General features: G+C 46.2%; 1 protein-coding gene across 2 annotated transcripts in view; it reads right to left on the bottom strand.

Moving 5' to 3' along the window:
- Nucleotides 1-3,125: 3,125 nt before the first annotated feature.
- cacnb2a (calcium channel, voltage-dependent, beta 2a) overlaps nt 3,126-12,316 on the bottom strand; it is a 54,767-nt gene continuing 45,576 nt past the window's right edge. For both annotated transcript variants that reach the window (XM_079754854.1, XM_079754855.1), the window contains 7 exons: nt 11,859-11,939; nt 11,278-11,336; nt 10,156-10,265; nt 9,095-9,246; nt 7,958-8,053; nt 6,168-6,353; nt 3,126-4,834 (listed from right to left, as the gene is read on the bottom strand). In XM_079754854.1, coding sequence (XP_079610980.1) covers nt 4,100-4,834; nt 6,168-6,353; nt 7,958-8,053; nt 9,095-9,246; nt 10,156-10,265; nt 11,278-11,336; nt 11,859-11,939 — 1,419 coding nt within the window. In that variant the 3' untranslated portion in view covers nt 3,126-4,099. The remainder of the gene's footprint in view (nt 4,835-6,167; nt 6,354-7,957; nt 8,054-9,094; nt 9,247-10,155; nt 10,266-11,277; nt 11,337-11,858; nt 11,940-12,316) is intronic.

Raw genomic sequence — 12,316 nt, 5'->3', positions numbered from 1 at the left:
GTAGAGACCACGGGAAACCAATAGCAACCAGAATGACTGATATAGACCATTAAATTCCCTGAGAGACTGAGATTGAGTGAGAGAGAGAGAGAGAGAGAGAGAGAGAGAGAGTTTGTGTGTGTGGCAGTGAGAGAGAATGAGTATTGCAGCACCCTACGTTGCCATAACAGTGACGACATGGCTGCCTAAACAATGGTGGGTAACGGTGTGCATCATCACAGCCGTAAATAAAACTCAGTGTGCTGCGTATCAAGGCAACCAAATCAGCTTGGTTACTATGGACACCAAGCTTTGTTTACATCTGAAACTCAACTGCAGATTCAAATAGAATACAACTGCAGTGCATCTGAAATAAAATGAATAGTGTACATCTGTATGTAATTATGCACATAATGTATGTGTTTGTTTGTATGTGTGTGTGTGTACGTGTGTATGTACATATGTACTGTATGTGTTTCATAACACTGTACTGCATTTTGTTTACTTGGTGTTATATTACAGATACAATTATAAAACAATATGAAAAGTGATCAATACAAATATATGCATTAGAATTCTAAACAACTGTCTTGTGTATACTGACTCCAAGCAACAGTGTCTTAAGTTTCATCCCCAATGTCTAGCTGGATTCTACTTTTAATCTACTTATATTCAATTATCAGATATTTAATATAAGTACTCCAAGAAGTCCATGAATTTAAACCGTTAACTTTAACTGAAGCCTTAAACCTTACCTCAAATCTAAACAAAAACCTATCCATTACCTACAACCAAACTTTAAAATCGAACCCTTATACCCAGAACCAAAAAACACACACTTAAACCCAACCCTTAGTGGAAACAATTGGGTTTGTATACCCTGGATTAGAATCAAACTACCCAGCTTCAGTCATGAAATATATAGCTAAATCAACTGAAATAGGCTGACAATGTTCTGAGCTAAATTAATCGACCAGCGGACATCACTATCAAACACAAACAGTCGCCCCAGACACCTCAGCGTTAGACCCAGCCTCTCAGCGTTGTCACGGGGATGCTGTCACGACAACGAGAGGAGGCTGGTTTGGAGGCTTGTTTGGAGGCTGGTTTGGGAGGCTGGTTGGGGGGGGGGGGGGGGATGGCAGGTGGTTGTGTGTCTCTGAGGAGTCTTTAGAAGTCTATTTTTAGAGGCTCGTTTTAAACCATCTGTCTGGGTCTTGTGCTCTGGAACAGAGACAAAAACGCCGGATAAAGGCCCTTAAATGCTCGCTGAATAAACGGCCCTCATTTATCAACTACATTCACAACTGCACCTGTAAAAAGAACAGTAACACCTTGGACTGTAGCCAGGACCCTGATATAAAGTAGTATAAAGTATAGTAGCATCAGTGTCAAGTACAGGCGCAATATTGTCTTGTATAGTAGTGTAACTTTTAGAAGAACAGTATAATAGTATAATGGTCAAAACTATAGTAGTTTAAAGCAATTAATAATGTAAAGTAAAGCAGTAAAAATGTCAGTAGTATAGAGGACAGTAGTAGCCAATGCAGTATAGAAATATAAAGTATAAGCATTATATGGCATTATTTGTGAAATATAGACGCATACAAAGAAAATATGAGCAACAGATCCTAGTCCTAGATCTTCCTGTCTCCACTCCAAGCCTTTATTGCGTAGTTCTTATATTCTGCTGAAACACATGGATCGAACACATGGACCTCAGAGAATCACTGAATAGCCTGGACACTGCGTTATAGCAGCACACTGAGTTTTATTTACGGCTGTGATGATGAGAGAAAAGTCTCTCTGCTGAAGAAGTAAAGGGAACATTTCAGGTGTCAACTCAGGTAAGAAATGTCTGAATTAGCTATCAATATTTTTGAAGTTTGATCCAAGTTGATTTGAAAATAAAAATCACCTGAATATAGCAAAAGATAACTTTTTAAAATATGTATTGAAAAAAAAAGTAGGGCTACATAAAACTAAGGTGAAAATAAAAGGAGAAACTGAAGTAGAGGTAATGGAGTTAGACAAATATTATTTTCTAGTTTTCTTTATTTGATGTACCCCCAGTGGAGCCATTAGAAAAATACAAGAATTACTTCTTGTGCAGAGCTGGAAGTTGGTTTGTCTTCAGGTGGAGATGAAGATACCTAATCAACAAACAACATAAAATATCTGAAAATAAGAATCAAATCAGACCAATGAAATTGAAATGTAATGTTCTGTGAAAAGCAACACCCACTCACCTGGCTGGTCCTCACATCAGTAGTCGAATTAAAGGAAGCCAATCGAATATGCTTCTGAATAAGGTATTTTACCAATCGTTAAACCTAAACCTAAACTCCAAGCCTGAGCCTAACACTAAAATCACCCTAAAATCAACCCCCAAAAACCAGAATCTTAAACCTTACCATAATCGGGGAAGCCCAACCCTAAAACCAGCCATAAAGAGAAACCGTAGCCCTCTTTGCAAAAAGGTTGCACTGGAACACAGAGCAAAGACTACCGCCATCGGCCAACTAGCACAAACATTCTCCGCCTGCGTAAGAGGAAATATCTCTCCCTACCAGCAGGTTGCGCTGGTCTGTATTGTCTTTCAAAAGGGACTCCGGAAAACCTAGGACTGTGGATATAGACACATTGAACAAAGCAGAACGGTTTCATGATACAGCTAATTATAATCGAGAATTTGTGAAAATAATTAATGATCTGATGAAATAAAGGGGAAAATTGAAACAATTTCTTTGTGCGTGCCCTCTTGACGACCCTGTTTGCTGCTTTACTCACTTCCGTCTCTCTTGCATTGATTCGCTAAAGCTGAACAGCCAATCCGAGGGATATCTCTGACCGACGGGCTCCCTCTCTTGATTCAACATGCTGAATCGGCCGCAGACACCCACCGACGGCCTGACATTGTCAGACGGCCACCCTGATGTGTCTGGGCCTTAACCCTAATAGGAAACCCTAACCCCATATCCAAACCCTCAAACCTAACCCTAATATAAAACCCCTATCCTGAAACCAGAAACCAAACCTTTCAACCAAACCCTAGCACTGAAACCAACAGACAACCCTAAAGCTCAACCCTTACACCAAGAAAGCACAGGAGAAGTTCAGCTCTGTTCATGCTTTATCAAACACAGGTTTAAAATATGCATATTTCAAAATATCCATGCATATCCACACATAAACCACAATGTCTATGCATAGATACACACATTTATATTAGTATATTGTGTCTATAGAATAAAATATCCCCGTTGCCTGGCAACAGTCTTTACAAAGGAAGCATTCGGTGGGGTCAGGGGGGAAACAGGAAGTAGCAGCACAGTGGAAACAAAATGGACGCCCTGTCACACTCAATCCGTGTGTGTTTATGTAAGTGCATGTGTTTTTATGTTTGTATTTATGTCTGAGTGTGTATATGCTTGTTGTTTGTTTATGTTTTAAAATGTTATATATATATATATACAGGGTGCGATTTGTGATAAACCAGAGGGGGGGATAATTTTGAGAAACATTTTAAAATGTTTCAAAATGAAGACGGACCCTGTGTATTTTGGTTGTTAATTATTACGATGTAATGGTGAAAATACTTTGGGTGGGGGGGATAATTTTTATCCCCACCGAGGATAAAAATAATTCAGCAGAGGGTAGGACGTGTAAACCAGAAGGGGGGGATAATCCCCACCATCCCCACCGGCAAATCGCACCCTGTATGTATATATATATATATATATATATATATATATATATATATATGTTGAGTGGATATGTATGTTTGTGTATCTTAATCTTGTATGTTTTTGCATGGGTGTGTATTTTGAATGTGTGTGTAAGTTTGTGTATGTTGTATGTGTGTGTAATTGTCCATGTTGTATGTGTGTGCATGGGGGTTCTGTATGTTGTTTAAGTTGTAGGTGTGTATGTGTTTATGTAGGTTGTGTGTGTTGTATGTTTATGTGGGTTGTGTCTGTTGTTTGTGTGTGTAGAATCTTTGTGTGTGTTTGTGCGTTTCTTTGTGTGTGTGTGTGTGTGTGTGTGTGTGTGTGTGTGTGTGTGTCTGTGTGTGTGTGTGTGTGTGTGTGTATGTGTGTGTGTGTGTTTGTTGGTTGGGTCACTGGTGGATGTAAGGGTCTCTAGACCAATCCCCTGCCTCGCCTCTCTTCCGGGAGGCCCCGCCCCCCTCACAGTAGTGGTGGTGGTGGGGGTCCCGCGGACGGGGCTGGGGGTGTGAGCGCTGCTTGTTCCTCTCGTTGTGGTCCTGCTCACGCTCCACCCCTCCCCCCCGGCGGCGGTGGTGGTGGTGGTGGTCCCTGTACCGTCCTCCACCTCCACCACCGTCCTCACACTCCTCCTCCTCTTCCTCCTCCTCCTCCTCCTCCTCCTCCTCTTCCTCCTGTTCCTGTTCCTGCTGATGGCGGGGCTGTCGGGGGTGTGGCTGGGGGTGGGGTTGCACCCGTGGCTCCATGTGGGCGGAGTCCCGGCTCTCGGGGGTCTCTGAGTCAAGCGTCTCCTGGCGGGAGAGGCCGCGCGCCCGGCTGCTGTTGCCGTGGTGATGGTGGTGGTGGTGATGGTGTGGCTGGTCGGCGCGGCCGGTGGAGGAGCGGTGGTGGACGTGCTGAGGCCTCCTGGAGGAGTCTGTCCTCAGGGGGCGCTCCTCCTCATTATGCTCCTCCTCCTCCTCCTCCTCTTCCTCCTCTCCGTCGGCCTGCTCCTGGCTCTCCTGCCGCTGCTGCTGCTGCTGGTGATGATGATGATGATGATGATCTGAGGCCTTCCTTTCCACTCCTCCTCCTCCTCCTCCTCCTCCTCCTCCTCCCCGGTCTGCTCTCTGCTCGCTCCCTCCGCTCTGAAGATAGCAACACATGCTGGTTAAAATATGCTAATAAACCAGCGAGCACACATGCTAACACAGCAACCTATCACAACAAACCCACTGCACACTGGGAGGCCACATGCAGGACCATGAACACATCAAACATTACCAGCCGCGGTTTTCAACACTAATGTCATAAGTGGGCCCTCGGATGACCACAATGAGGATCATTTTCTAATGCATAAATTTATAAGGAGCAAAAACTAACTGTGATAACACTGGAGGCTGAAGGTAAGATTCCATGTTCACACCAATGAAACCACAGAAAAATCCCCAATCAACATGTTACTCAGGCGCCGCTGGCGATTGGCTCAAATGTGTCCAGGGTGATGTCATGGGACGTTACATCGCTTTGCGCTGATTGAACCGATTACAAACAAGAACCGTTGGTGAGGCTGCGGCCCAGCAGCGGGGATGTCTAGGGGTTCTTTAAAGACTCCAGCACAGCACGTAACAGCCCCACTTACCACTGAGTTCCCTAGAACTATTCAGAAGCATCAGAAGCATTGCCCATATCTATCTGTCAGTTTCCATCAGGAGAGCAACGTAGGCAGGAAGGGAGCATGTACTGGTTAGTGACTCAAACACAACATACATATTCAGACACAACACAGACATAATGCACAACATCTTAACCTCATCCGTAAACCTAACCATCCCTTACCTAGTACCTACACTTAACCACCTCTAACCCTACAGCTAAACTAAGGCATCTCTTACCTAGTACCTACACTTAACCACCTCTAACCCTACAGCTAAACTAAGGCATCTCTTACCTAGTACCTAAACTTAACCATCACTAACCCTACAGCTAAACTAAGGCATCTCTTACCTAGTACCTACACTTAACCACCTCTAACCTAACACCTACACTTAACCACCTCTAACCTAACACCTACACTTAACCACCTCTAACCTAACACCTACACTTAACCACCTCTAACCTAACACCTACACTTAACCACCTCCAACCTAACACCTACACTTAACCACCTCTAACCTAACACCTACACTTAACCACCTCTAACCTAACAACTACACTTAACCACCTCTAACCTAACACCTACACTTAACCACCTCTAACCTAACACCTACACTTAACCACCTCCAACCTAACACCTACACTTAACCACCTCTAACCTAACACCTACACTTAACCACCTCCAACCTAAATCCTAAACTAAGACATGTCTAACCTGATGCCTAAACGTAACCCTCTTTAACCTTACTCCTGAACCTAAACGTCTGAATGAGATGGTACGGTCAGTATGATTGGTTTTGGGGGGGGGGGGGGTGTGTGGTCTACCTGGAAGCCTGCAGTGGGAGTGGGGGGGCTGATGGGCAGGGGCTCCTCCTCCGGTTCGGGCAGGGGCTCCTGGGGAGGGCTGGAGCTGGGGGGGTGGGTGCTCTTCCAGTAGGCCTCCAGGTAGTCGGCCATGTGCTCGCAGGCGTCCTCCAGCTGGTTCTCGTCCAGGATGATGTCAAACATCTCCTGGGGCCCAGAGGGCCGAGAACGAGAGGTCAGCACACAGAGAACACACATCCAGCACCACGAGGAGAGGCATGGCCTGGTGGGGCTGGGGGTTATACTGAACCTAGCGCTGGGGAGGCTATAGGTATGTCTGACAGGCGTATGTTAAGAAAAATCACCATCACAAAAGGTTGTTTAAAGGGTAATTCCGGTGTGAAATGGATTTGGGATATGTTTTGTATGATAACGAGTCGAAACGTTCGCTTTGGAGCACAAAAACTGCATACAGACGCTTTCTTCAGTTGGCTGTTTTTAGCCGATTCTATCAAAACGCTATAAACTTGGAACGACGGGGGCACTGGTTATGGTAAAAACTAAATCGCTACTTTAAACCACTTAAAAGGCTAAAAGTAGCCCGACACTTCTTTTGTAGTATAATAAGGGTCTTGACATATAAAACGAGGCATCGAGAACTTTGTAAGTGTACAGATTCTTTATTAAAAAGGACATTTTATACACACAATACCATCAGTGGATTTTATTTTTAAGACTCGATAGGTAGATTGACGAACACAGAGATTGTGACATCCGTCAGCAACACGCAAGCTCTGTGTTCGCCAATCTACTTATTGAGTCTTAAAAACAAAATGGCGTTGACGGGTGATCTACTGATGGTATTGTGTTTATAAAATGTCCTTTTTAATAAACAATCTGTACACTTACAAAGTTCTCGATGCCTCGTTTTATATGTTAAGACCCTTATTATACTACCAAAGAAGTTTCGGGCTACTTTTAGCCTTCTAAGTGGTTTAAAATAGCGATTTAGTTTTTACCATAACCAGTGCTTCCATCGTTCCAAGTTTATAGCATTTTGATAGAATCGGCTAAAAACAGCCAACTGAAGAAAGCGTCTGTATGCGGTTTTTGTGCTCCAAAACAAACTTTTCAACTCGTTATCATACAAAATATATCCCAAATCCATTCTACACCGGAATTACCCTTTAAGGGGATGTAGATTGAAACAAGGTGAAACTTGGGTTTTATGTCTTTAATGAAGAGTGAATAAAGAAAGAGTGTTAGGGATGCGGGAATAGCACGGTCTGGTAGAGTTAGCATGGTCAGCATGGTGTTAACATGGTACGTGTGGAGTACGCATGGTGTTAGCATGGTACGTGTGGAGTACGCATGGTATTAGCATGGTACGTGTGGAGTACGCATGGTGTTAGCATGGTACGTGTGGAGTACGCATGGTGTTAGCATGGTTTGTGTTAAGTTAACATGGCATTAGCATGGTCCGTGTGGAGAAAGCATGGTGTTAGCATGGTACGTGTGGAGTACGCATGGTGTTAGCATGGTACGTGTGAAGTACGCATGGTGTTAGCATGGTTTGTGTTAAGTTAACATGGCATTAGCATGGTACGTGTGGAGAAAGCATGGTGTTAGCATGGTACGTGTGTAGTTAGCATGGTGTTAATATGGTACGACTGAAGTGAGGATGGTACGTGTATATGTGCCCAGTTAACATGTATGTTTGTAGGTAACGTGTACGTGTGTAGGTAACGTGTACGTGTGTAGTTAACATGTATGTGTCTAGGTAACGTGTTTGTGTTCGCTGCTATACTCACAGGAGTGCACTGCGATAGCTTGTCGGACGCGACCATTTGGACATTGAGGTGCTTTGCCTGGGACTTCCCCCTGGACTTTATCAGCCTGGTGAGGACCTTGGGGGGGACAGGGTAAAGGTCAGGGGACAATTAACACCTCAGCAAGATAAACGGTCATCACTACGACGTGGCTTACCCATTGTACAACAGTAGTAACAGCAAGATTTCAAGTATCAAGTTAACAAAAAAGCCCAACAACGCATGTGTCTCCTGAGGAAGCTGAAAGGGTTCGATGTCAGAAAGGACATTTTATTAACGGTTTATCAGACACTGATCGAATCTGTCATCTCCTTCAACATTACATCTTGGTACAGCTTCCTAATAAGCAGATGCAAGGGAAAACTGGCTAGGATAATTAAGCAGGCAAGCAAGATAACCAGCATCCAACAAAAACAGCTTTCAGGCTTGCACACTCAAGCAGTGGAAAGGAAGACCAATTCCATTCTCCTGGCTCTCAGACTGCCTTCAATCAAAGACAATTTTCTAATATGGCAACATTTTGGACAAATAAAGCTTTTGAACTTTGAACTTTGAAGATGAGGCAGTTTGTATCAGGAGTGGACAGCAATAGAAGGGTGAGACAGTAGAGGTGAGAGAGGAGAGAGAAGTGTGAGAGAGATCAGTTTCATTAAAAACGTCATTGTTTTTAGTGCTGTGTGACTGATACACCAGCGTATCTATTGATCTATTGAGATAAAAGTGTCAGGTGACAGGCATGTTTTTAAAACCACCGTCACGGAATAGCTGAGTAATAGGGGGGAACCGGCTCCAGCAAGTACTCACCACTCACCTCAATGTTGTGCTACCTCATTGAAATACAACAGCGGCACAGACGCAACAATGTTTTCCCTGAATATATCAAATATGTGTCCTAGTTCTAGACAGCCCTGGTTGGCCGGATTATTGTCTACTGCAGAGAGATTGTTAGGGTTTAATTCTCGGGTTTGGACGTCTTCCCATACGTGTAGCTACAGCGGCGGCGGATCCTGATGAAATAGTTTGAGCTGGGTGGACTTAGCACTGAGGACTCATGTTGAATACAGGACTGGGAGGGTCAGGGGTCAGCCCTTCCCTTCCCCCCCCCCCCCCGGTCCTCACCTTAACGGAGTTGATCTTGACATAGATGAGGATGGGGGCCAGGGAGGTCTTCCCCAGCTGGGAGGGGTGGTTGATGGTGTCTGCATCCAGCACGACCAGCTGCAGCGTCCGGGCCAGCTCGAAGATCCTCTCGACCTCGCTCTGGACCTCGGCTGTGCGGACGGAGAACCACACGGAGTGCTGAACATCCAAATATCACCCTAACTACTCGGGTGTCGTAGCGCAAGCCTTCACCCTGATCATTGTTTGTTGGGTGTGTTGAATTCCAATCCAAATGTTGGATGAGCTGTTGATTTTTAAAATTCCTTACAATGTCACAATAGTATTAACTGTGTATCGTTCACCACCAGCGTGTACGCCTTGAGTCACCCCAGCCCCTGGCGAACCTCACAGCCCTCCATGTGGTTTTAATCTGTAGAATACATTGGGTCCTGATTGCTCCACTTTTGCTGCATATGAGAGACTTGATTCAGGCACATTCCTGTACTGTCTGGGGGAGGGGGGGGGGGGGGGGGGGTTCCTGGGTAGCCAGGAGTTAAACGCATGACCTCAGGAGAACATTACATAAGCCCAGCATTCAGAAGCTAGGGACCGCTCCAAACCTAAAGCCCACCAAGTAAAACACACTGGAAAAAGATGCTGTTGAAAAGCCTCAGGGGAAATAAGATGGGGGGACCATCTTATTCATCTTAATCAAGAACAAACCACAAAGTCTGTCATCGCAAAAATAGGCCTGTGCTTTAGCCATGCGGTGCTCAAGCTATGGCCTCACTACTGTTGCTCTTTGAGCCTGGATGACATCATCCCTCTTGAATCCACCCCCCCACCCATCACCTCCTTTGAGTTGGTCTCGAACCCTCAAATCATAGTGTCTGATCCTTTATATTCTTGGGGGGGGGGGGGTAATCATAATCAATGTGAACAGTCCATCGTATATTTCCTTTAAATCCCCTCTCTTTTTCTCCACACATGCTGCCTCCTGAAATCCAGAAGGGAACCGGCAGATGTTGGCCGGGTCCTTGTTTGTGTAGTGGTGGCGGAGGTGGGTGCAGGACACATACCGAGGTTGGAGCGCGTGTTGGAGCGCTCGATGATGGCGTGCTTGCTGGGGTTGTTCAGCACCGAGCGCTTGGCCAGAGAGATGTCCGCCGTCACTCTGGTGATGGTGATCCTGAACGAGAGGAGAAGGAGACAACAGAGAACCAAGCATTATGGACTCAGTATAATGACGTGGTGGCAGGAAGGACTACAGTTAGGGTGTTCGACTCCCAACTGGAAGCTTCTGGGTTTGATCCCCAAAGTCCTCGGCCTATCTGTAGGCATCCTAGAGCAAGACCCTCTACCTGCTCCTTCATGACCTTACCTATATTCACTGATGGTCACTCAGGGTAAAAGTGTCTAGTGCTGCATTCCTAAAAAGCACATAGTGAAGCATAGCTCAACTTAGCATTCGAACCAGGTGATTGGTCAATCAGTTAATTGTTCTATCTAGCTGCTCTTGGTATCTCGGGATGGTGAACAGTAGAGCGGTGTTGAACCCAAGCATAAGCAGGGAGTGGGGAGCAACCAAACAACATGAACAACACTCCAGTGCGGTTAGGAGGGTGGGGAGCCAACGACATTAACAGAAACACTCCTGGGTGTTGGAAAGTAAGAAAGAGAAGAAGGGAAGAGTGAGCTGCTGAACCTGACTGGAGTCCAGGTGGAGAAACAAGATGGACGCCTATTGGGTGGAGGGGGAGAGAGAGATGGAGGGATGAGGGACAGGGTAGGAGTGTAGAGGAATGGGTGAGAGGGAGGGAAAGATAGAATGGAGACAGGAGGATCGATGGAGGGATTTGTGGAGGAGTAAGAGAGGTAGAGGGATAGATAGAAGGGGAATGAAGTGAGGAGCGAGGGGAGAGTGAAGAGAGTCCTCTCCCATCATGGCCTATTAAGGACATGGACCCTAGACTATTTAAAGAAGACTTCCCTGACCAAACAAACACACAGATACACACACAGATACACACTCTCTCACCAGGCCCCAGGGGAAAGGGAAATACCAGAGTGAGAGAGGGCGGGAGAAAAGAGGGGAGGGAGAGAGAGAGAAATGAAGGGGGAGAGGGGGAGAGAGAAGAGAGGAAGAGGGAGAAAGGGAGAGTGAGGGGGGTAAATAAAGGACCGCTGCACGGTGAACCTACCTTCCCTCAAATCTGTGTTTCAGGAAGTCAAACAGCGCCTTCTGCATCATGTCCGTCACCTTTCAACGAGACGAGACGAGGGTTAGGACTCGGGTCTGGGGTCTGGGGTCTGGGATAGGGTCTGTTCTGGACCAGGAGGGCTCTGGGTTAGGTTTAGGGTCTGTTCTAGGGGTCCGCGTAGACAGTGAGCCTTTGCTCTTTTAACTATGCCAGATATCCAGACTAGCTCAAATTCATGATAGATCTAGGATGGATCAATAATCATAATACCACATTTATCATGGCGTGTTATGTGGTCTGTGAAGCTTTGAGTAAGTAATGGATTAGTATATTGCTTAATCAAAGGAAGGAACTCCTTTGATCAAGGAATATACTAAGGGTCCTTTCTTGACCTGAGCAGAGGGGGTCTGTGTTAGAGTCTGGGGGCGTCTGTGTTAGTGTCCGGGGGGGGCTAGCGGGTGTGTTTTAGCGTCTCGGTGGTCTGCGTTAGGGTCTGGGTGGTCTGTGTTATGGTTTTTGGGGTTTGTGTTAGGGTCTGGGAGGTTTGCGTTAGGGTCTGGGTGGTCTGTGTTCTGGTTCACCTCGTAGCCCTTCAGAGACGGACCGACCAGAACCACAGGCCGCATGGACGGCACCACATCATAGGGAGGAACGTGTTCCGACTGGCAGAAGGAGAAGAGGAGGCACGAAAGAGGGAGAGGAGAGGAGAGGAGGAGAGAGGAGAAGAGGAGGCACGAGAGAGGGAGAGGAGAGGAGGAGAGAGGAGAAGAGGAGGCACGAGAGAGGGAGAGGAGAGGAGAGGAGGAGAGAGGAGAAGAGAGGAGAAGAGGAGGCACGAGAGAGGGAGAGGAGAGGAGAGGAGGAGAGAGGAGAAGAGGAGGCACGAGAGAGGGAGAGGAGAGGAGAGGAGGAGAGAGGAGAAGAGGAGGCATGAGAGAGGGAAAGGAGAGGAGAGAGGAGAAGAGGAGGCACGAGAGAGCGAGAGGAGAGGAGAGGAGGAGAGAGGAGGAGAGGAGAAGAGGAGGAGGAGGGCAGAGAC

The sequence above is a fragment of the Pollachius pollachius genome (assembly GCF_949987615.1).
Source record: "Pollachius pollachius genome assembly, chromosome: 17".
In the NCBI taxonomy this organism is placed as follows: domain Eukaryota; kingdom Metazoa; phylum Chordata; class Actinopteri; order Gadiformes; family Gadidae; genus Pollachius; species Pollachius pollachius.
Note: the sequence above shows the minus strand (reverse complement) of the source record. Positions and strands in the feature narration are given on the sequence as shown.